General features: G+C 33.8%; 2 protein-coding genes across 3 annotated transcripts in view; one reads left to right on the forward strand and one right to left on the reverse strand.

The window, feature by feature from the left end:
• LOC123682197 (mothers against decapentaplegic homolog 6) overlaps positions 1–10,626 on the forward strand; it is a 77,098-nt gene extending 66,472 nt beyond the window's left edge. For both annotated transcript variants that reach the window (XM_045620711.1, XM_045620719.1), the window contains 2 exons: positions 7,709–7,915; positions 8,043–10,626. In XM_045620711.1, the coding sequence (XP_045476667.1) occupies positions 7,709–7,915; positions 8,043–8,368 (533 nt within the window). In that variant the 3' untranslated portion in view covers positions 8,369–10,626. The remainder of the gene's footprint in view (positions 1–7,708; positions 7,916–8,042) is intronic.
• A 9,148-nt stretch (positions 10,627–19,774) lies between these two features.
• Positions 19,775–20,458, reverse strand: LOC123671037 (putative nuclease HARBI1). Its single transcript, XM_045604680.1, has one exon. It carries the CDS (start codon positions 20,456–20,458, stop codon positions 19,775–19,777), a length of 684 nt encoding a protein of 227 aa, XP_045460636.1.
• Positions 20,459–25,518: the final 5,060 nt, after the last annotated feature.

Consider the following 25,518-nt stretch of genomic DNA (forward strand, 5'->3'; position numbering starts at 1 on the left):
TCGCCAAAAATATTAATTTGCTAAGGATGTGGAAACTATTGCGTAATTTCTAATGAATAAGTATATCAATTACATTTCTGAAATTCTGTTCGAAATACAAAAACAAACGAGACAAAGACGCCACTAACTCGCATGCCGTTCACAAACATTTTAAAATCAATCTCAATTTGTTCTAAATAGAATTATGATCGATGATAAAACTCCCGGATTCATGAAAATCAGTACGCTCGAACTCTCCAGTATGTAAATGAAAATTTTACGAACCTAGTTAAAATCGTTTTTACGGCTTAATCCCCATAATCGAAGAACTCTTCAGATATAAACTTATAAGTGCTCGTAATAACAGGAAAAATGGGTCTCGTAAATCACGGCAGTTTTACTCACATATTATGGCGTTCCTTGATTTTTCCAACTCGGAAATATTCCGAATATTTTCTCACGATGGATGGTATGGTTATGTGATACGCGTACCGGTCCAGTGGGCATGGACTTATTGGCATGGGTTTTAATTGGAATGATCTCTTTTTCAGTCGTGTGGAACGCTTCTCACCGCCGTTGACAGGTTATCATGGTAGATCGCAAGATCTGGAGAGGGACACGTCAAACTCGCCTTCACGCTTATGTCATGTGTTTTTAATCGAGTCCCAAATAAAGCAGGTTCTATTTTTTCTCTGATGTCATGCCGATTTTCTCGGATAGTACACGTGTGGTTCTCATTCTATTTATGTGAAAAAAGCTTCGAATTTCACACAAACGGTGGTTACAAATTCTATATAATTGATTGTAACATCGCAGTTGCCTTTGAAGTTTGTTTTGCCACCCCTCACTAAGAGTCCCAACTATAAATCATAGAATGTCGATTTGTCTTGGAATTGACATTAATGAGAATTGTATATTGATTTGACATTTAGAATGTAAAGAAAGAAGAAAGTGTGGTTATGTTTCTCATGAGCATAGATAGTCTAATTCTATATCAATTCTGTGGCATGAATAAGAAACAGTTTTTCTCTAATTCTGTCGCAAATCCCTTCTTTTTGCATTGTAGAACAAAATCTCAGTGTCACACAGATTTCATGGTTATATTCCATGTTTTATGTTGGTACTCAGAACTCTCCTGTCACGGATTTTTTATCTATTATATGTTAAATTTATGATACAGAAATTTGTTCTGCTATCCTACATTTTACAATGCAAAAATTACTAAACGCCAAGGTCCGGAGCCCTTTCGGCGAGCATAGCGAGTCTATACTATATAAACACGTTTGGCCGAAATTTCAATTGAATCAAAGCCTAAACGGGGCCACCTTGAGAAAAAATTACAAACATAAGGCCCCTTCGAAATAGTCTAAAACCGCCAGGAAAACTTCCAAACCTCAAGGATGCCCTATAAGTTGGAACAAATGTAAAGAATAATTTTTGAAATATCAAACTTTTATTTTTTTTACAATTTTCTATTGTATCATCAAAAATTCGTGTGTGTCATTATTTGATGGATTCAATGGAATCGCTGTTTTTCAAAATATAAACAAAAAATTTATTGTAACTTCGAAGTCATTTGATAAATTTAGTCCATCAACCGTTTTCGTACTCACGATGTACATTTAAAAACTTTTTAATCGAATTCGAGATATTTTGTGATAAAGGAGGAAGCAAAATTTCCGTTGAGTAGAAAACGGAAGAATCGAATTCGGTGATCCCCAGCCTTGATAGCGCGTAGGAAAACGTGGATTAGATGCGGGACATCAAAAATAGAAATTACATATCACAACTGGCGCCAACATTGCGACTGTTACGTCACCAAAAACCAAACTAGTACCCACTACATATTCTACACTCGACAACAAATTGTCGCTGTGAGTAGTGACGGACAATGTACAGATGTATCGCAATGGAAACTGGAAATAATAATGCTGATTTTATCTGGATCGTCAACTGGGTACTCATTGGGAAAAAAATACGAGTGTTAATCGACAAATAATTGGCGTAAACACATGACTTTTGAGTCAGCCTATCTGTAGAGCAGGTGATTAATAAGAATTCGTATGATTACTACAATTAAAGAAGTCTGATCGACAAGATACAGCCTGTGAGAGAGCATTATTGCCCTCTCGGTTTGTGGTAATTTTCCCAAGGTTGCAACAGTGAGTTTTGGTGGGGATTTCGCAAACCACAGAGAACTGCGATGAACCCCAACTTTGTCATTATACAGGGTGTTTCCTAAACATGCGGCAAAAATTCAGGGGGTTGTTCCTTGGACTATTCTAAGAATATTTTGTCCTTTGATGATTTTTGAAAAACCTATTTGTTTCGAAGATATAGGGGAAATAAAATTTCAGATAATAACATTTAATTATGAAAAATTACATGAAAATTCAACTCAACCTACAAAAACCATAAATGAAATGCATGTCAGTCATCTCGGTGTTTGTATAGCGATTCATAATAATCAAAGATAAAATGTTAATTGCTAATACATCACAAAACGAATTCAAATGAAAACCGTGTTTAATCTGTATTCCTTTACCATCTGCACTTATCAATTTTTAGTCAAAAAACTGGCCGTTTTTAGTAATTGGAATGTTGTTAAACAAATTTGAAAATAAATTGTACCTACTTAGTAAACACAGTGCGGTACGCATTTTCATTTAAACTATTATTAATTTTAAAAATATGAAAAATGTTGTTCGCCCTGTATCTTCGAAACAAAGAGGTTTTTCAAAAATCATCCAAGGACAAAACATGCTTAAAATAGTCCAAGGAACAACCCCCTGAATTTTTGCCGCATGTTTAGGAAACACCCTGTATACCATTCATTTTATTAAAAATTCGATAGGAACTGAATTTCAATATATTGTGAAAGTTTGTAAAGTCTAAAATCAGTATTTCATCTTTAAACGGCGCCAGGCAGATAACGGGAATTCGAAAATTTCGGAAGAGTGCCACCTTACAGAACGCCAAAGCAACAGGTGGGTCTCTCAAAAAGTCTGAAATTAAATCAAATCAGTACACACACCAGGGATTCAATGCATCTTAGACATAACGAACCGATACCTTCCGTTATTATCATTAACACTTATCGAAATTAATATCTGTGCATCCTGAGCATTTCCTGAAAATCCACAGATACGGATAACGATTTCCACGGTGCATAGAAACTCTCACGACGATTATAAAACGGATAGGCCACAATAAATAACCGGCGTTATCAATTTTATTGCTCATTAAATCCAGTACCATCTGACATAAGATCAAGTGATCTACTTCTCGACTTTCTTTTTTCACGCGTCTGCATAGTTCAGCACGGCAGTTTCCCATAGCTGCGTTCACATAGCCGCTCGCGGATTCCGAAGAAACAGCTTATTATAAATTGATTCTTCTAATCTGCGCACAATTAATGATTTCGCTGGCTAATGAACAGTAACAAGAGTTGTCCGTTTGGAATAGGATACCGCAATTTTCTTACATTGTAATTAGTTTGTAGTCATCCGTCTGACATTCCTGAGGTTCAAGTGCGCTACGGGTACGCTAGCGCTAGCTTTTCATTATACAACGCTGCAATTGACAGATATAAATGTGAACCCGCGTTCATCGTCTGGTAACATGAGATCTGTACAAGAGGTGTTTGATGAATCTGTATGCAACCGGAGATAATTTAAGGTATTACTGCGCTCATTACCACTTGCCGAAGAAGAAGCGTGTGAATATGACTCTATGAACGGCTTGCGCATACTGAATGTGCACCTTTGAAGAGCTTGTTCGAAGAATAACTCATTAATGGGATGATAACTATAAAATCATGATATTTTCTAAAATTAAATCTGCGGATAGTTTTTCGAAAATTGTAGGTCTTTGACTAAGTTGGCTGCCGATCATAGAAAGGGTAGGATTATAATTAGACCACAAATATATCGGTCAGCATTACAATGGATGTGAAATTAGATTAGAAATTCTTGGATTTCGTCATTTGAAAGTTGCATGCAGTTATAATACAATAAACATTTGAGATTAAAAATAAAAATAAGCAATATATCATTAGCTAGGACACATCAATTGAATCCTCCATAGCAGGATACAAATTTCTTCAAAATTAAGGTGTTAACGGTGTTCCAGAACCGTTGTCTATAGTGAGAGCATGAAAAAATCGAAATCCTAAGTATACTTCTCTTGACCACCGAATATTTTAATTATCTGAAGTTCACAGATTATCTTAGATAAGCACCTGGTTGATTTGCCGGAAATTTTGATGATTTTTATAGTTTGATAAGAAATCTATATTTCATTTTATATATTTCTGAAGAAGGAAAAGAGTGGTTTTATTTGTTATAGAAATTTTTATTGTTCACATTTAAAGAAACATAAGTATGTAATATAACTTGAAAACTATTTGCATTCTACTGAAAAAAGTGCCTGTTGAATGTTTTTGTTTCATGTTTATAGCACCAGTAATAAAGAAGTTATGAGAACTTTTCATTTCACACCATTTTCTAATTCTCTCTTATAGTTTGAATAGTTTCAAATTAATTTTCTCAAAAATTGAGCCCGAATTAGCGACATTCTTTTTTTTTATCTCATATTATCAACTATCAATTACAAAATCACCAAATTTAAAAAGTTTCACCTATAATTATGATTTGATTTAATAAAAAAAATCTTATCTCTATTATTTCCGAAATTTGAAATATTGAATATTTGATTTAATCAAAAGATATCTCTACGAGATAAAAAAAAATTAATAAACCAAAAAAACCCGCATTTTTTTCAAATTGCTCTTCGCATTCCATACCAATCTAAAGGTAATCATAGATCCACAAACTTGTTTTTCCAAACGAATCCGAATATTATTAGAACCGATGGAATTTACATCTGTAATTCATCCGTCCCATTCGTTGATTAGTTTATCACTTGGAAACAAATGGTAACGACGACAAACGAAGTAGGACAACCATCAGGTTTTTAACGGATTCCTCGGAACTTTGTAGTCACCTCGACTGGTGTGTGTGTGTCAGTGACGTCTGCAAAGGTGGCGCCAAGCGTCCATCTTCCGGCGCCGCGAACCGCATACCGATCGATTTCCAACAGCTGGCCCCCTTCTTGAGACGGTGGCCGACCAATTGAGCAAATTACCAGAAAAATATTAACCCTTTTCTATGAAAATTTTATCGTTGGCTATGACCATAGTAACTTAGGTTAACCTTTAAAATGGCGTATTTTTATCATTGTACTGTGTTGTTGATTTACAGAATTCAAAATTGTAGACTTTCAATTTTAAATATTCTTAAATTTAAAGTTGAAAGTCTAATTTTGTAAGCGAATTTCATATCTTTCTAGGTTAAAGCTAGAAAAGGGTTTCAAACGACAATTCACGTGCAACAGCTCTAAATACACTCAGTAGACTAACATTTTAGGGTGCGCATGAGTGGTGATTTGGAACATGTTTCTTATGAGTTAAACTTCTTTGGTTCGATCACTGTCATTACAAACCAAACATAATGAAGATAATAATACCCCTAAAAGTGCCCTAAGCTGTGAATGCCTACATGAATACCACTTGTTGCACTTGAGTATAAATTCTCAGTTGAAAATCCCTGTAGTTTATACCAAAAATCTAGATCTAAACTTTCCAACTCATATACTCACATTAAATGAGATATATCCTTCTTATATTGCTATAAAAACTTTCAATAAATTTCCAAATGAAAAAATGCATATCACATTATAAAACATTCAGAAATAGAGTAAAATATCTGCTTTTCAATTTGGAACCATATACCTTGAGGGAATATTTTGATGAAGCTGGATAAAGCTCAAAATTTTGACTTAATTTCATTTAAATTGAAAGTTTGGTTTCATACTATAACTTTGAATTTACTTGAAATGAAGACATATTATTATTATCATTTATTGAAAGAATTGACGATAAGACTTGGCGTTTAAAAATATTGTAGTTATACCTATTCAATATGATCGTTCCAAAATGGTTATTTGTTTTACTAGGCAGCAAAGTAGTGGTTTGGCTTTTATTAGGGGCAATAAATACCAAACAGGCGGTTCTTCAAATAGAATGGGTGTGTCAGGTACAAATCTACCAAAAATTTTCGGGTAGCTCCATCTAGCGGAATTGCAGTTTCAGCGCAAAGTAGTCTACAACCTTAAGAAGATACGAGAAATCAGTAATTTTTTTTGTTCCTTCAATTTGGGAACATCGTGTATGAATATTCAAATGGAATGGCCGACTAATATTCCATTTGTCCAGTTGGTTCACCCTTGCCATCGACCGGCTATGTTGTATCGTGGCTCTTTGCGGGGCCGACGGGTCGATTTCATAATTCATACCTGTACACGTTTCGCCATAAATCAAAAACCTCGCTGGGTGCCCACTTTTCTGGCTAATTTGATGCAAGGTGAACCGAACCAGACGATGTACTACATCGATTCTTCGACCGACTCGTTTTAAATGAATTTCGCGATATATTATCGACGATATCGGGGGTCAAATCGAACTTGAGAGGGAATGCCACCACGTGGCTGCCCAAAAACGAAATAAGAGATATTTCACCGATTTTTATCGGGTTTTCACATAATTTCCTTCAACAATAATCTAGATGCAAGAAAGTACCTAAATATTTTGCTCTATTTCACTATCGTAATGAGTTCATTACAGTTCTAAAAACAGTGCTGTAATGGACTCATTACAGCATCGTTTTCAGATATATTTTTCGTTTTGTGGTTGTCTATGCTGACTTCCAATCCTATCAAATTTCAACAAACGTAAATAATTGTCGATTTAATATAATTTGGATATAGTGAAATGTTTCGCAACATTATTCGCAATTTTTTTTTAATTCTGGTGGTGTTAAATCGATTTCGTCAGACATAATTCACGAATTTAATGCGTAATTGTAAATTATTTCAAAATCGAAACGTACGATTCATATTCAAATTCCGTAATCTGTCAATTTTTGTAACAGTCACACCAACTTCCAAGATACAATACAAAAGTCACTAGGATATATAATCTGAATTTTTCATTGAATTACGACAATATTTCACAAAACTTGACTGGAATAGAGAAATTATCGCTCGAAATATCGTTTAATACTCGTTGCAGAAGGCAATTCCAATACTCATTCGTTCGAATTTCGCAATCGTGTTGGAATAGAAACCCATTCTGCAACTTGTGTTAGTATTTACTATTAATTTGCGAATGAAAAAAACAAAAACTTCGGTATCTTTTCGTTTTTCGCAAAAAAAAAATGATATGCACTTTGTACAAAGCACTGATATATTTTAGAAATATTCGTGGAAAAAAACACTACCAAAGGTTATTACAAAAGGAGTAAAACTATAATTTCGTGAAAGTCGTCGTACAGTGCTGCCCTCTACTTATTTGCTTCGAAAAAGGAAGAAAAATGAAGTGAATGTACAACTTCGTACAACGTACAAAGTTTGGTCATCGCAGGAGCGCCAGAGGGGAAATGAATGGGTACCTACCAAAGTTTGACTGATACGCGACAAACCACGTGGACAATCCTTCTCAACTGAAACTTTTCCATAAAAGTCTCACCCCTCACTTTACACCATGTTTGTGTTTTGTGTGATTCCCATATTCCACACTTTCAAATCAATGAATTCGTGAAAAACATCACATTGTAACGAAAACCTTCTAGGTATGAATAATTATTTTTCTAATTGCTGTTTTTCTTTCCAGGTTCTTTGACGAACACTCTATCTTGGTGTAAGTTAGCCTATTGGGAGATGGGACAAAGAGTTGGACCCCTCTACCCTGTGGAGCAACCGGCTGTGAATGTCTTCGGTCAAGTGCCCTATGGTGATGGCTTATCGCTGGAAACACTGGCCAGGCATAGTTTTAGCCCACCTGACTCGGTTACCCGAACTAGGGATAAAATAGGTTTAGGTGAGTCTCCAGTTGAACTTAAAAAATTCCTTGGTATCCTTCAAGGTTCGACTCTAGTCCCAATTCTATTCACATCTTCCAATTAGAATTATTTGAGTGAAAGGTGCTAATGAGTTTCTTTTTTCAGGAGTAACTATATCCCATGAAGGAGATTCAGTCTGGGTCTATAACCGATCAGATTCCCCAATCTTCGTCAACTCCCTCAGTTTAGACGACTTCGACTCTGCCTCCCCTACACGTGTACCTGCTGACTATTGTCTGTGCATCTTCGATCCCATCAGGGTTTCTCGCAATAACAACGACTGGAATTTCAAGAGGACGCAACATTTCGGACCTATAGACAAAAACTCTATAAGACTCAGCTTCGTTAAGGGCTGGGGACCTAGATACTCCAGACAAGAGATTACGTCCTGTCCCTGTTGGTTAGAAATTTTACTTTCGCCATGTAGGTGATCCAAGCATAAGGCCCGTTTTAGAGCCAGATTTGGACACGAGTGATTATGTTTGTTGGAGGTGCGTTGATAACATTGGATCTACACCATTCCAGGAGTTGTATTTAGGACAATTAGTGTACCTTTCTGAAGGAAAAACGACTTTTGTGATCATATTGTTGAATTGTTTGGTGGTCACTAACAGCTTTGAGTAATTTGATTGTTGTTATGTCTTGATTTTCGGGCCTTTTTTTCTGTTTCTTCAGAGAACAAAAGGTTTATTAAACGTATCGTTCTAATCTTCTTCTCTCTGATGTAGGGTATTCAGAATTATGTGCTCTAAAGGCTCATTTTCTATCACGATAGGACTATCGTGATAGTATGTACTATCACCGTGAACTATCTACCCTAATATTTACAATATTTAAGTAATTGACGATATATCTGAACTTATCCAGAAATATTTAATGCCAGTGAAAAAATGTTATTTTTGCAATTATATTTATTAATCAACATTGTTATGAACTAAGAAGTTTATTTGTATATTGCCGCTATTTATTTCGTCTGAAATTATCCTCAAAGCTGTTAGACGCCCTTCTTGCTACTAACTGCAGTTAAAATGTACCAACACTGAATGTTATATAAGTCAGCAGTATTAAGACTGTGAATTTGGTAAGAAGAGTAATATTAAAAGAGATGGTTTTAAAAGTACGATGAAGGCTGAGTTTTGTAATATAAATATTGGAACGGTGCTGATTTTTGTTCCGTCCGTCTTATTACTTTTTTACAGATTAACCGTTTCTATTATATTATTGAACTAATTTTTCCAAACCATGAGAATTAATACTTCAAATTGGCTCCTTAAGTTTAAGTCTAATAGACAGTTTCTAAGAGTGTTGGTTCAAATTTAAAAATTTTTTTTTTTCTGTAGAGCAATAACAATTTGAGTGATCTCGTCGTACTGAATTTCAATAAACTTGAACTGAGTGATAATAACAGTTCCTTGAGAAATGCCTTAAAGCATGGTTTGGAAAACTTTAGAGTCAAAGTTGTAGAATATAAAGGCCTGTAGCCAGAAAAACTGATGTAATTTTTTAAAATAAAAGTGAAAGACATTAACAAATTCAAGTAAGAGTGTAGTTGCAGAAAAATACGAACTAAAATATTCAACCACTACTTGCCTCTTTCCAATTGAATTCGCTTTAACTTTGTAATATCCGAAGTAGGGAAAATTTCATTGATATTATATACGCTCGAGATTTTTCTTGTAAATTGACATCAGTTTCTTGTTTTGTCATTTGGAATTTCTAGTCCTGTACAGTTGATGTTTAAACTGAAACAAATTTGAATGGCTTGCATCGAATCAAGTGCCTCAATAAAGCCTTAATCTGAAGAATGTACATTTTTCTGTGAAAGCAATAATTCATAAGATACGATTTCTGAAGAATGAATCTCCCTCTCTTTTATATACGAAAGTTGAACATATGTAATTAGAATCGAAGAATGTTTCGAACTGCCATACCTAATATATTTGAGAAACTGATGTCACAGTTTAATAGAATTTTGAAATTATATAATTTTGTATATTTTTGCATGTAGAGAAATGAACGAAAAAAATTTTGAAAGATGTACAGAGATATAAATTTTAAGTACCGAAGACACAGGATATTTGATGGTTATAGATTTCGCTTGAGTCAAACATTTGAAAGTTCAAAAATTGTTGAAATTTTTATTCTGCTTAAAAACGAGTTCAGCTCTTTTCATCAGTGTTCTGAATCAAAAATCTTGTGTTTCGCCTTTTATACACATTTTCGACGAGAATGTACTATATTAAGGCGATTTGAGTTATGAAATTATCTGGTGCTGTGGGATTTCCAATTTTTCGATTCCAATTTGTTGATGAGACAAATTTTTTCGAATTTCATTTATTGAAGGATACTACCCATCACAATGTATTTCAAATATCACTAAGTATTCGGAATTTACCACTTTTTCAGAGGAATAGTGAAGTTTTGAAAAATTGGAGGAATCTCATTGTTTGGGACCATATGTGGAACTGTGTATGATAAAATGAAGCATTTTTATTTTTAAGAAAATCCATATGTTTCTGTAAAAATTGTTATCATTGGTTCATTCCTAAAAGGAATATATAATCATTGAAGTGCATTATGTAATATTTATAAATTATAATTTATTATCGATTATGTTATTTCTGGAACTTTCAAAGTGGCTAAGACCAAAGACTGTGCCTTTTTATTGAGAGTAAATTAATGCCAATTACCACTTGTGTTTTATTTTGACTAGAGAACCCCAAATCCATAAAAAATTCAGTTATTCTTTAATGTTGAAAATTTTCTATTCAACAAATTACTTTTTATCTAGAATTTTAGAAACTCAAATACACACCAATAATCTGTAAGAATAAAATATTAGAGTGAAAAAAATCCAGAGTAATCTGAGTTTGTCCGTTTGTTGTGGCTCTATACTACAGAAAAATGCATTAAACGCAGATCAAAATGATGGATAAAGAAATAATCTTGAAAATACCACGAAGTTTTATTTAATCTAAAAGCAACATTATTGAAGAAATTCTGAATATCATAATTCGAACAATCAGAAGTATACCGTAATGAATCAATTTATTCGTCTCATCATTGACTCACTCAGTATATTTTGCGGAATCTAATAAAGCGCATCCACCATGGTATTCATGTAAGCTCCTACACCAAATATTTACCACAGCCGTCTATAAAGATGTGGTAAAAATTTGGTGTAGGAGCTTTTATGAATATTATGGTAATTGCGCTTTATTAGATTATTCTTATTATGAAATGGAATATTTTATTCATCTGAATATACAACTACCTGAACTGATGTTCATTGAAAAAGGAAATTACAAATTAATTATAGATCACATGATTACACGAGGAACCATATCCCTATTATAAAATCGAATGAATATCTATCCCAACAATTTTTCATGAACAATATACCTAACATGTTTTTTCCCGTCCTTTTTGTTGTTGGTAGTTCATTAAATTTCCGAAAGAAAAGGGAATGATATCTGAGGAAAATTCAAGTATGATATCGCTACTCCTTCCTAGATGGCGCTGATATCCGTTAAAAAAAATAAGTGTAGTTACCTTCACAGAATAGTGTATGTATTTGAACAAGTTTTAAACTAATAAAATTATATCAACAGTGAAAACAGAAAGTAATGGCCGTAACAGTTCAATATTTGAAAAGAACAAATATTCAATGTCTCTCTTACTTCAAATTAATTTTATGAAAACGCCATGACCTCATAAAAGAAGAAGAAGAAAATATTCTATAGAAATGTTATCATTAAAATCACATAACCTAAGCTAAGATGCGCATGGTATCATCTCTTTCTCTTGCCTCAGTGTCTTCATAATAACTTTACTGTCAAAACCGAAGCTGAAGATGATACCTCTCTATTTTTTCGTTCTGTGGAGTGATCAGCAAGTGACATATCAAATAAGTAGAAAAATCAAGAACACTTCTACATTTTTGAGACCGAAGATGGGGATTACTATCCTGTCGAATAATCAACAAGGAAGTTAACTGAATAATGAAAAAATACAAGGGTGAGTTTTAATTTAAGGTAGAAATTGAAATCAAGATACGGTAAACGCCAAAGTAGGGACTTTTTTAATTTATTATTGTTTTGTTGTGTATGTAAGTTAATCGGCCTTTTGGAATTTTTATTTTGTGGTACTTTTTTTTGAGTGAATATTATTATTCATTAAGGTTAGGTATCATTAAAATATAGAATTTAACTAGGTAAAAACAAATCTGCGACTAGTCGTGCAACAATAATCTTTGCTTATAACTTTATAAATGTATTATTTGTCTAGATTTAAGATGATAAAAATAATTTGATTATTGCATATTGAATTGGCAAGCATTTCATCAATATACATTTCGATTGATGGTGCTTTATACAGGAAACAAAAATAAAAAATCTTGAAATCAAGAGCATTAGGTATTTTTCAATTGAATGTTGATGATATTTCATCATACAGATTTTCACTTGGTTGGAATTTTCGATAATTCTTGTAGTTCCATGAAACGTATGTATTTATTACAGTTTACAATTTCAAATTGCTTCATTCTATAATGTTTAAGAAAGCTCCACTAGTTGGAGAATGACAAATTATTGAAATTCTGGCATTCGGCTACTCTTCGACCCTCAAGGTTGTAGACTACTGTGGTTGGCAGTACCACATTTCCATATGACAACCATCTGAATAAGAAAAAAAGGTTAAGGTTCAGTCACTCCTTACTTTGAAATCACGGACATTCTCTAATATTGATATCAAAAAAGTTCTATGAAAATATTAATTTCACCTACCAGAACCAAGAATATAATTACTAGGTACCTACATTCAAATCTCATTGTCGAAGGTAACGTTATAGATAATGTTGAGGAATACTTATATAGCAGGTTATTGTTATATTCTCGGTTATATTGTACAGAATAAATTCAATGTGAAAAATGTAAGCGAATTTCAGAAAATGTATTTGTTGTATTGTTGAAGATAATTACTGTCTCGTTGCAAATTTAAGCCCAGAACGGTTGACTATCCCCAAGATTCAGTTGAACAAAAAGTGTTTTATTCATATTTATTTATAAAATAGGTCATCGCTGTGAAACACCCTGTATCACTCAAAACTAATCTTTTCCAGAAAGTCAATGTGAAATACATTCCGGTGAAGTTATAGCTAATATAGTGATAACATCGAGATAACATGCAAATATTCTTTTGAAAAATTAGTCCAGGAAATACTTATGATCTTATTATCATATGATGAGACATTCGATAATCGATTCTTAATAATCACTTCAGGGAATAAGATACACATTCGCGACAACATTGGGCGCTTTCAGCAGAAAGATCGGTAGCGTAAGTCGCTCCGCTACTGATAGGTACCTATCAGTTTGGTAACGTTGATTTTCTCTGCTGGACGGGTTGCTCCTTTTTTTGACTGTCAGTTCTGTGGTTCCTTCTTGAAGGTTATGTTATGATTAAAAACTTAGATTATTTACAACAAGATGGAGCAATCCCTTACTAGATGAACTGAATGTTTTGTTCCCATAATAAACACTGTTTGTTTACAAACAAAGTGTGTTGTCGTAAATAGAAGTCAGTGGCGTGGATCTAAAAATTTGTTAAGAATAGAAATAAATCCTTCAAAGGTTATCGAATCTTTAATTATTATTTCATTGGATGCATAATTAATGTCATTATTTTTATGAATTTTGTTAACCTTCCCGATGTTTTCATCTTATTCTAAATCATTGTTATACGCAGAATTTTTATAGTGCAGGCATATTTTCGATTCGAAAAAATATTCAATATGAAAAGAGATTTGAAATAGCAAATATGATATTCAAATATTGTTGTTCTGGTTTTAATAATTACAAATACCTATACAATTGAATGTTATATCATTATCAATGATTTTATTAACAATCCTATTATATCGAATACATCTATTCAGGTCACTTTTCAATAAGGCTGCATGGTAGGTTATTACCATACAAGATGATGCTGTATCTAAATTTGGATTTTAACACAGCTTGATATCTTGTTCTGAGGTGAGTCCAGATTTTTATTGGGGACCACCATGTTATTACAAATGGAGCTCATTTGACTGCAAAGGTTTGAAATTTAAGGGTATTACACCTGAATACTATGTTAAATTGAATAACAAAAATAACAATAAATTTATTGATCCAGTTCGACATGAAAATGTATTAGATAGGTCAGTTTTACATCAAGTGTGAAGTATAATCATATCAGTTCTCATTAATGCTGTAATAGGCCTTACTTACTTACTGAAACCTTGTCCATCCATTACCTGCACCTTTGAGAGCAAATGATATTATGAATGTATAGTTTTGTTCCACTATATAAGATAGATGATTGGAATTTTGTGAGTTTTGCAATGGAATGGACGGAGAATCAGTATTTATAGTGGAATAGCAATTGAAACTTGAAAGCCTGCATAATCAGGATTGATTATCAAGCAAGGATGTATTAATAACTTCCATAAAAAATAACATGTAACATAAAATAAATGATTTTTACAATAATGATTTGAAGAAATACGATAGGTAACTAAAATATACTGATAATCGATTCTTCAGAAATGTTTATAATAAAATAACTAAGAATCCATATCTACTACTGCTATAGTCCTTGGTAATTGAATCCAAACAGGATCGAAAAGTACACAATCAAAAAAGAGTGTTTTATACACCCTGATCACCCTAAAACTTAAAACTAACAATTGTAAAGATAAAAAAAAAACTTATTGATTCTGATACAAAATCAGATGTGTGAGCATGCTTCTTACTCGATTCACCACTTGATCGCTCATTTTTCTTGTCTCGTGGTGAATTCTTATAGTGAAATATCTTTTCAATATCAGTTTTATCAAAGGCAATTCATGACTTTCTAGAAACCCTTCATCAAATACATGATTGCCAAATGCATTCAAAACATCATCTGGTAAACAGACAATACAATTATGAATCAACTTATTGATTAAATTTTCAGACTTTGTACTCAAAATATTAGGGTTGTTAGAAATCATATATCTTATTGTTTTTTCTGCTTGTGTGCATATCTTAATGACAAATTTGGATGCCTTGAATAAATTGCCATACGTTTTTCTTTTCTGTAGAAATGAATATGTTTCACAAGTCTCCAACATATCAAGACATTTTGAGCAAGTGATACATTTTTTCAATGACTTGACAACGAATCCTGCTATATAAATTAAAACATCCTGTATATATGAAGATAATTGCCATCCTGAAGAACCAAAGTAATCATGATCATTTAACGCTGCACACAAATTTTTATACTCTTCAGTCTCCTCCAAGTCCTCCTTATGATCATTTATTGTTATTTTTTTATATGACGAAACATGAAGAATTGATGTATTGTCCAAATTAACAACATTTCCAGAATCAGCACCTCTCACTTCCCTTGCTATCAACAACTTTTTATATGCTGACTGAAATTGTCTGGCTGTGGGATTGTTGTTGTATCCATTCAGACTCCTGATAGCACCAAAAAATACCTCCAGATGGTCTTGAGAGAACTTATAGGTCAATAAAAAGTCTAATTTTTTTGACACCACATACATTCTAAATATTTCCTCAAGACTCTCCATACATATTAAAAACCCTAGAAACCCTGTTTTCCTTCTTGAAGATAATACTGGTGTTCCATTCAAAGTCAGTTCCATGAAGTATTCTTTTGCTTCAGAAAACCTTTCCACGTATAAATCAATGTTTTCAAAAGATAATGCCCTCTTATATGTATATGGAGAGAATTTATTTCTTGAGTTCAAGATGTCAAATAAATCATTAACTAAGAGACAGAAATTTGCAGTCTCTTCAGCACCTTTAAAATTTGTCAATTTCAAATCAAACTCAAGGAATTTAAGAGCATCCGACACACTCCTGCTGAATGTCTGCGCAGCAATCTTCACTCTCATTTTTTCTTTCACAAAATGTAAATGACGTTTTCTTATCTTCGTTGCTGCATTCAATCCTTCTGTGTCTTGGAGATTCACAAGTTCTTCAAGATAGGTCCATTTGATTAATTTATCATTTTTTGTTTTCAAAATCTTACTGTCTCCTAAACAATTCCTCAAGAGTTTGAGCATGTGACAAGGGTCAAGAAAAATTAATACCTTCTCTTTGGTGACTGGATGTTCAAAGTGAGTCTTCAATGATTGAGGATTCGAAAAATCAGCACCCAAATGACTCGCCATATTCAAATTCGAAGCTGCTCCATCAAAAGTAACAGAAGTTATTCTCAAATTTACTTCATTCAAAAACTCCAGACAGTTAATTACCAAATTGGCTCTTTCTCTGCTTGATAATCCATCTATCAAAAAATAGCCTACTGGAATTTTCCAGTGACCATTGATGCAGGTAACTAAAAACACAAGTGCTTCCTTAGCTTCTGGTAAAGTATCCACTTCAGGTTTTTCTCCAAAACTTATTGATCCATAAAATTTACCAGCAATAAATTCGATTTTTTTTCTAATGGCCATCTCGTCAATCACCAGATTGCAATAAATTTGTTCTCCCGCAGACTGCTGCACTTTGTTCTTCAATGCACTGAGGGCTTCAGTTGTGAAGCCAGGAGTTCCATCGATGGTCTGATACCACTTAGAAATAGTCTTTGGGTGTGGAAGTGAATTATTGAATTTTTCCCTAACATAATTATAGGCCCTAGGCGAGTAAAAATGTAATGATAGGGCAAATGCTCGTAGAGAAGGTGTAAATTTCTGATTTTTTGATCCCCTTATGAGTCTATTTACCATATCTCTACTAGGACCTGGTAACGATGCCTGAAATATTGAAAATAATTACATTCCACAAATATATGCAAAGCTGAATCTTACTTACCTCTATATAATCTTGAGCATTATCGGATATAAGGTTCATTTCCCTCAAATTATTCAGTAGTCCTGAAATATCTGAAATTTTCTGTTGCAGTCTTCTGTTCTTCATCCTCAATGCTTTCAGTTTCTTTTTCTGTTCTGCAATTTTTCGTTTAGCAAGGGAGAAGGCAAATTTTCCTTGTTTTGGTGTCCTGAAATCTTCATCCCTTACATCACCAACAAAACATTTTCTTTTTCTTGGTCTTGGTACAGAACTTTTAGCTTCAGAACTGAAATAAGAAGGTTTTATATAATGAACCAGAATATATTTTGCAATATTATAAATATAAAATTAAGTAAAACTTACGTAGTTGGATGTGCTACTGTTAATACTTCCGAGGATACCAAGTTGCTTGACGATTCTGAAGCTGTCATAGTACCGGACAATTCTGAAACTGTCAAAGCACCAGAGGATTCTGTATCGGTCAAAAAAGCAGATAAATCTGAAGCGGTTAATGTATCAGATAAATCTGAAGCAGTCAATGTAGCAGATAAATCTGAAGTAGTCAGTGTAGCAGACAAATCACTAGCTGTTAAAGTTCTGGATAGTTCAGAATTACTCAGTTTTGAGGATTCCCTGACACTACCTAGCTTATTAGTATCTAATGGTTCTGGAGTCACAGGCCTTTCATCTGGAGATGTGCTACTGGAACTGAAATTAGAAATATTATATTTAGATGTTCATATTATCCAAATCAAATTTTAAAATAAGTTTACAATATGCTTATATTGAGAGCTAGGTATTCCTAGCTACGCCTATGGTAAATTATTATTTGTTGTGTTTACTTACCGATGTATGGATCGCCCGCAGTCTTTACTGGTGCTTTTTTTACATATCACACAGGAATTAACCATTTTTCAGCTTAATACAGCAAATAATTATTGTCCAACCTCGTTTTCACTACAAAAATCACTTGGTTAACTCAAAACGATGAGTTTGAACTTGTTGCACCTAAGCATCAGCTGTCAAAGAAGGCGGCCATAATGAAATTCATTCGCACGTCCAGGTCACGTGGTAGAAAGCCACCAATAGGGAGCTGCGGGAATGTGTTTTGATTTTGACGAAAATAATAAACATATTGCTATCTTATTTCGGCCACGTTTTCTCTCTCACTATGCTCTATCTTGGTGTAAATAATCTAAGATTAAAAATAACTTTCTGTTATATTATAGATTTTAATTTCTAAGTTTGCTTTCGCCCTTCGATACTATTACTCTTTTATTGCAACAACCATAGATAAGGCAACACCTTCCAAACATTGATCATGGATTTGAGAGTTATTTCATTCATTTTTGATGACGACGAAGAAATAAATATAATCAATGCAATAATTGGACCTGTTCTAGAGTTGGCTGAGCCTTTGCCTAATTTGGAAAGTTAAAATAGAGCATTCATTCCTCTCTCCCAAACAGCAAAATCTGCTGGTATCAGAGACTGAGTTTACATAAAATTTTTTAAACAACAATAATTCAGTTTCAAGAAAAAATAAAGCAACAATTCTATATATAAATGAAATCTTCTAATTTTTGCTGTTTTAGGATCTTTCCCATATTATCGCTGCAAATTCGAGCGGTCCACATAAAATTCCTTTGGAAAAAAAAATGTTATTCACACTTTAGATGATCGCAAAGCAGGAATGCTTTTTAGCAAGTGGTGACCGCTTTGGGCTTTCTCATGAGTAGAATCCCTGTTCTAAGTTTTTAGGTGCAAATATACTTATTGTATTGAACCAAAAGTAATCAAGGAAAAATATAATTTTTTTTTCAAATCATTTATTTCATACTACAAAACTGGCACAGAGGCTTTTAGCTAATACACTCATAACTAGTGTTAAACAAACAATATTTATTTATTCATTCAAATTCAACAATAAATGAAATCTTACTCATGCAATTGTAAGATCTTTCCCGTATTATCACAGCAAATTCAAGTGGTCCATATAAAATTAATTTGCGAGTTGATTTATATATTAGTTCTTTTCTTTTGAGTTGTTAGGTAACAATTTCCTTAATATATCATTCCTTTCTGCCGTCAACCTATTCTTTTCAGCCATCAACCTAGTCTGTTCCTTCAAATCCTTTGATATTTGGGAAAGGAGGTCCAATCGCCTCTCTTCAATTTCAACCATTTTTTTTTCTATGATCATATAATGATTTATTTCGCGCCTTTTTTTACTCTTTCTCTTCTGACGTATCATTACTTTCAGATCGAGGTCTTTTCCTAGAATTTGATTCTTTTGAAATGCAGGGTGAATCAGGACATTGTATAGTCAATGTGGTTGATGATAAAAATTTTTGTTTCATCAGCGTAATATTTTATACTAAAGTTGTCGTTGGTTACTATTTTCTTCGCCATGTTGTGGAATTTCCGGCAATCTTCTATTTTGGAAGTTACTATGATGGGGGGTGGGCATTTTCTCAGCTTCTTGGAGGTTTTGGGCGATAAGTCCGGTATGGGGGTGGTTTTGGTTTCCATGGCTTCAACCTTGAGAATACCAAATCTATTTGTTGTAGCAACTTCGTTAGGTGTTATTAAATTTTGTTCAGGTTATTTGCACGTCCTCTTTGGTTTTTGGAATACTTGGTCGTCTTCAGACCAATCTAATTTCAAGGATTCCATTAATATGTTTGGGTCCATTTTCTTAAATTTGGCTAAGACGCGGGTGTTTAACACCCCGTTGTCTTTCACAGAACTTTTTTCACTACAATTAGTTTTAAACTTAATGATTAACGATTAAAAAGTAAAATAACTTATTTCCGCTCTATATATTTATTTTCACAACAATTGTTTCGTTATTCACAAATAGGCAACATTTAACTTAAAGCTATTCTTACATATAACTTACGTCATTGGCCTAAATTTATTTATTTATATCAATAATCAACAATAAGTTGTTATCACAGATATTATTTCCTTGATGATGAACAACTTTTATTAATCTATTTGCAATTCACTCATAATTCGCAATCTTTTGGCAATAGCTGGCTGATTTTGCCTTGTGTTGACAAAGATGAATTCATTTTCTTCATTTTGATCTCTCTCCTCTTCCACTTCCTGATTGACGTCTATTAAATCATCAATTCCATCCCCATTGAGTACACAAATATTGTGCAAAAGACAGGCAGAAAAAACAAGCAAACAAATTAAGTCCATCCTTACTGTTTCTAGAAACTTAATCCTTCGAAAACGGCCTTTTAGAAGTCCAAAAGTATTCTCTATACATACTCTGACTTGTGATAACTTTGCATTGAAGTTTTTTTGTCTGTTAGTTAAATTATTATTATTTTTAAAACCAACCATCATATAGTCTGATAATTTATATGCTGAATCCACTAGTATATGGGCATTGTTAGGAAATTCATATTCTCCACTTTCTATGCTCTCAAAGAGATCTGACTTTTCAAACAATCGGCTATCATGTATTGATCCAGGTTCTCCAACATAAACATGTGTAAATAGTTTTCTATTGTCCCATACACCTTGCAACAAAACAGAGTGAAAACCTTTTCTGTTGACATATGAATTTGGGTGTTCTCTTGGTGGTAAAATTCCAATATGACTACCATCTATGCAGCCAATTACCCCTTCAAATTCATTGATCTCTTTAAAGGCTTCCATAATAACATGAGCTCTTTGTCTGGATGGCCAGCTTATAATCTTATGTATTGAATTAATTTTTAAGAATTTTTTATATATTCTGTACAGAACATCCCAGCATGATGACTTGGTTATTCCAAAACGATATGCAACAGATCGAAAACTCTCCAAATTAGATAAACACCATATGGCTATCATGGCTTGTTTTTCTAAAGTAATTTCTGTATGTCCAACAGCACCAAATCTATTAACTGAAACTCCATGTAATTTGGTGAGTAAATCTTCAAATGTGGTTGGATATATTCTGAAGTGTTGTTTGAATTGGTGATTTTCAAATCTGGGTACCGTTTCTTCAGCAAACCCTTCAATTTTTTCTAAAATATTGCCATGATTTTCATGATAACATGACTTAGTCAGATGAGCATGGTAACTAACTACAAATTTGGGATACAGTTCTTTAAATAGTTGAAAACATATGGTGTGAAATATAATAAAATCATGGAAATTCTTGGGTTTCAAAACAGGTTGAGTAAGGGAGATTTATTTAGGTCCGTTTGGTCGTTGAGGAGAATCTGTTTTTTATGGTACCTATTTATCTCCATTGCTTCAAGGAAGTTCAATTTTAGGGTCTTATTTTCTTCTTATTTTCTGCAAAATTTCGAAATTGTTGTCGAAATCATGCCCGGTCTCTAACAGATGTTCTGCATATAATTAAGTAAAACTTTGTAGAATTCACTTTAAAAAGATTTATTTCACAAGTTTACAAATATGAGTTCTCTCTAGTTTGAAACAAATAAGAAGACTGGCTGTACAATGGACAGGGTTGGTTATTTATAACCCTGTCGGAGATAACAATAATTTAGAGAAACAATTCCATACTACGTGAGTAAACAATGCGATTATAAAGATTGACAATATTGGAATTCAACAGTGACTCAATAAGTGAAATGAGTTTCGTTAATAATATAAAATGCCAAACAGTTCTTTGATAATGACAATTATAAGTGTAAATACTGATAATGCCGGTTATGGTTATCTGCGTTGGAATTTGGGTGGTCATCAAGAGATAGTTGATGTAATTATATGTTGAATTACAAGCTCCGCTAACGTATGCTTTCTGATGTTCTCCTATCCTAGTCCCAAATGATCTTCCTGTTTGACCAATGTATACATATGGGCAAGTACTGCAATTCAACTTATAACTCCAGACTTTCCATCTTTAGCGACTTTATCTTTATTGTTTTTTATTAAATTTCCTAATGAGTTTCTAGTTTTAAATGAAATATGGTAATTATTATTTTTCTTTAGGTATCTTGCAATTTTTTCAGATTTATGTCCAATGTATGAAAGGGAAATATATTTTTTATCTTGTGGAATTGTTAGATATACAAGTGAAATAGATTTTTTTAATTGCATTCGGTTAAGTAATTTGTTAATGATAGATGGATTGAAACCATTGTTAAGTGCAATCTGTTTTATTGTATTAAGTTCAATATCAAAGTTCTCATGTGTCATGGGTTTGTTGATCAATCTAAAAATCATGCTATTTATTATAAGCTGCTAATTTTTGAGCATATGGGTGGTTAGAGGAGGAATGAATTGTGAGATCTGTGTATGTTGGTTTTCGGAAAATTGAAAAATCATGTTTATTATTAATTTTCGTGATTTTCAAGTCGAGAAAATTAATACTTTTATTTTGTTCTTCTTCATATGTAAATTTTATTGTAGGAGATAATGAATTTATGAATTCTAAGAACATCGCGAGTTGTCTCTTGGTACCGGTAAATAGTGCTAGGATGTCATCAATAAATGAACCATTTGTAGAAAGGGCTCTCTCGGATTTTAGTTTCTAGGAAGTCCATAAATATTTCGGCTAAAATCGGGCTAAGCGGGTTTCGCATAGTTAAATTTTCATCGTCCTCGTACAATATGTCATCAAACAAAAAGTAGTTTTGGCCCAGACAAACCTTCAAGATTTCTATAATTTCTTGTTTTATAACTGGGTTTGACCTCCTTTTCACCAATAACATATCTACCAGTTTTATGGTTTGTTTAACAGGTACACTAGGAAACAAATTTTGCACGTCGAAAGAAATGAGTTTGGTATTGTTCGGGATATGTATATTTTTTATGTTATCTATGAGGTGATATGAATTTTTTATGGCTACCTCGGCTTGGAAATTTGTTTCTTTCTGAATGATTTTAATTAGTTCTTTCCACAATTTATATGAAGGTGCTGTAACAAATGAAACTACTGGTCTGATAGGTCGGTTAGCTTTATGCAACTTTATGAGCGAATACATACCGTAAAACCGGGTGTCTTGAGACAATTTTCAACTTTGAAAGCGCGTCAATCAAAAACTGTTGAGGTTATATTATTGAATCTGGCGTCAAATTTTGAGTCTTGGTTTATACAATAACTAGCACCAACTTTCAATTCTCTCAGTGGCTCCAAAAAATTTTTTTTTTGTTTAAGTGGGTGTCCCAAGTCACCAGCGGGGGTCGGGTGGCTTGAGACTTGCAAATTATCACATTTTAAAAGCATTTCACCCGTCTCAAAACGCCGATTTGAGACGGCTGAAATTAGGAGAGTCGGAATAAATACAGCTTAGTTTATCAAAAATAGCATTTATTCAAGAAAATTGAGATCTATATGTTTGAGATCATTAAGAAAACATAATAAATTATTTAAAATAAAATAACAATTTCTAAACACTCAAATAAAATGAAAAATTTCAATGTAAAACTACAAAAAAATTGAATACCAATAGAATATTACTGGGAATACCATTCTAAGTTTCCACAGAAAAGGTGTACCTTCCCCTGCGGCTACTAATGGGAAAAAGTTTAGAAATAATCTGCTCCGCAGTAATTTCAGAGATATCTTCTACGTTAGGAGAAACGTAAACGTTTTTTCCCGTCGTTGCTTTCCTTAAAAAGGTACATTGGAAAGTTCTAAAATTGTTATCAATTTCTTTGATTTTCCCAATGAATCTCTTTGACTTGGATTTTTGATGAGGTGCGTTGTAATCAAATTCGGCTAGAACAAAGTCATCTACTAGAATATTGGATAGATTGACGAAGTCTACATCTTCGTCAAAATTTTCTGGAGTGTCTGAAGAGTCTTGACAGGAAAAGGATCCCTCAGAATCACTTGAGGCCTTCTCTGCTGGAACGATCTTATTTTTTTTCAGAATGGCGGATAAATTGGGGAGTTCTTCATCTTCAGATTGAAGTAAGCTGGAGTCATTTACAGGTTCTCCATCTGGCTGTGTGGTGGTGGAAGGTATTTCCGCTTGTTCTATGCTTCTACCAGGTTCCACTTGAAGTCTTTTCCGCCTATTTGAAGTCGTTGTGCTCTCTTTGGTATGAAGATTTCTCAAGAAAATTTCAAAGGCGTTGTCGATAATAACAAAATCATTGTCTTGAGGCTCCTCAGGTTCGTTTGGGAACTTGTTCAGTATTTTGGTCCGGTCGATGGGATATATACCTGTTGCAGAAAAACCAGCTATCAAATTCTTCGACGTTCTGTCATTTACGTTCATTCCATCCAAACACTTCTTTAAAAGTCTAGGAAAAATGTCTTTAGGAACTACACCTCGATTTTTCAATTTCCATTCGAGGAGAACCTCTCTCCATGCGCGCTTTAGAGGGCGAAAATATGCCACATCTAATGGTTGACACAAATGAGTGCTATTGGGTGGTAACAGAATGAACCTTATGTTATTATCCTTGCACAACTCTATCACTGTTTGGGAGACATGACTAGCCAGATTGTCACCAATCAATGCTTTTGGCTCATTCTTATCGAATTTCGCAAAATATCGCAGCACAACAGTATTAAACCAGTCCTCGAAAATGGCTTCATTAAACCAAGAAGTCTTTGACCTGTTGTATCTAGCACCTGCAGGTCCATTTTCAGTCCATGTCGTGTATAAATGTTCGGCTTTATATACTATATACGGGGGCAACAACAATCCAGAAGCAGTACCGGCAAACATAAGTGACTGGCTGGTCTTAGAGCTATCCAGAACTCGATGAGCGTGCTTGCATCCTCTTCTAACAATTACTTTCTGTTTGCCTGGATCGTCTGTCATATTTGTTTCGTCGTAATTGATTTTTGCATCAGGCTGAATTCCTTCCAAACTCTTCTCTAATTCGTCGAAATACTTATTGATTGTTGAGCGATTTACGCCAGCTCTCACCCTTTTAATATTCTCACACCAGCGCTGGGTGAGAATTTGGCGATGTCTTTGTAGGAAATTCCTCATGGACTCCCTTCCTGGCAAATTGTTCTTGAATTTTTGAATAACCCGTCCGCTGCTGTCCAGGTAGGCCTTAATAATATATCGCACATCAAGTGATGTGAAAGGAAATCCCCATTGCGATGCCAGGTGGAGATTATTGACGATTCTCTGCTCCTCATTAGAGGTGAGTATAGTTTGTCCACCCGGTTTTAATGTATGGAGATTTTTAACTCTTCTGTCAATCGTATCCTTTGGGATTCCATATTTTTTCGCCACTGCTCGTAGTGACATGCCTGCCTTTCTATCTCGCACGGCGCTTTGAAGGCTCTCCTCTGAATAGCGCCTGTAATTTGAAGCGACAAGGCGCTGATATTTTCCCATCTGCAAAAAAAAAGTGGAACGTAAAACTGAGGTCGACTTGCGACATTGTCTCAATTCACCGACAAAATTGGATTGTTTGCAAAAATAGTCAAAAAGACATAAATAAAAAAATATTTAGGGATCACCATGTACGGATTGAGAATCACTACGAATGTAGAAACACACTGACTAACATCGAATAATAAAAATATATTACCTTAATGGAGATCCACTTGAAGTTTTCCAGCGATATCGTAAAAACGCGAACAGGTGGTATCACGTTCACAGCCACTAACCGTAACCTTCCTCTTTTAAACCGCCAAATCGCTCTGTATCGTAAAGCCCTGACCACGTGCTTACCAACGCACCAATAACACTCATCAAACAATCGCGTTCAACAATGTTGCCACGTCTTTTAGGAAATCGAGAAGTTTTGTCTCAAGCCACCATACAGTCTCAAGTCACCCGGTTTTA

Source organism: Harmonia axyridis, chromosome 1 (assembly GCF_914767665.1).
Source record: "Harmonia axyridis chromosome 1, icHarAxyr1.1, whole genome shotgun sequence".
NCBI classification, from domain to species: Eukaryota; Metazoa; Arthropoda; class Insecta; order Coleoptera; family Coccinellidae; genus Harmonia; species Harmonia axyridis.

Bases quoted from the DNA above. Each gene is read 5' to 3' on its own strand.
- LOC123671037 (XM_045604680.1), bottom strand. From the start codon at position 20,458: ATGGAAGCCTTTAAAGAGATCAATGAATTTGAAGGGGTAATTGGCTGC.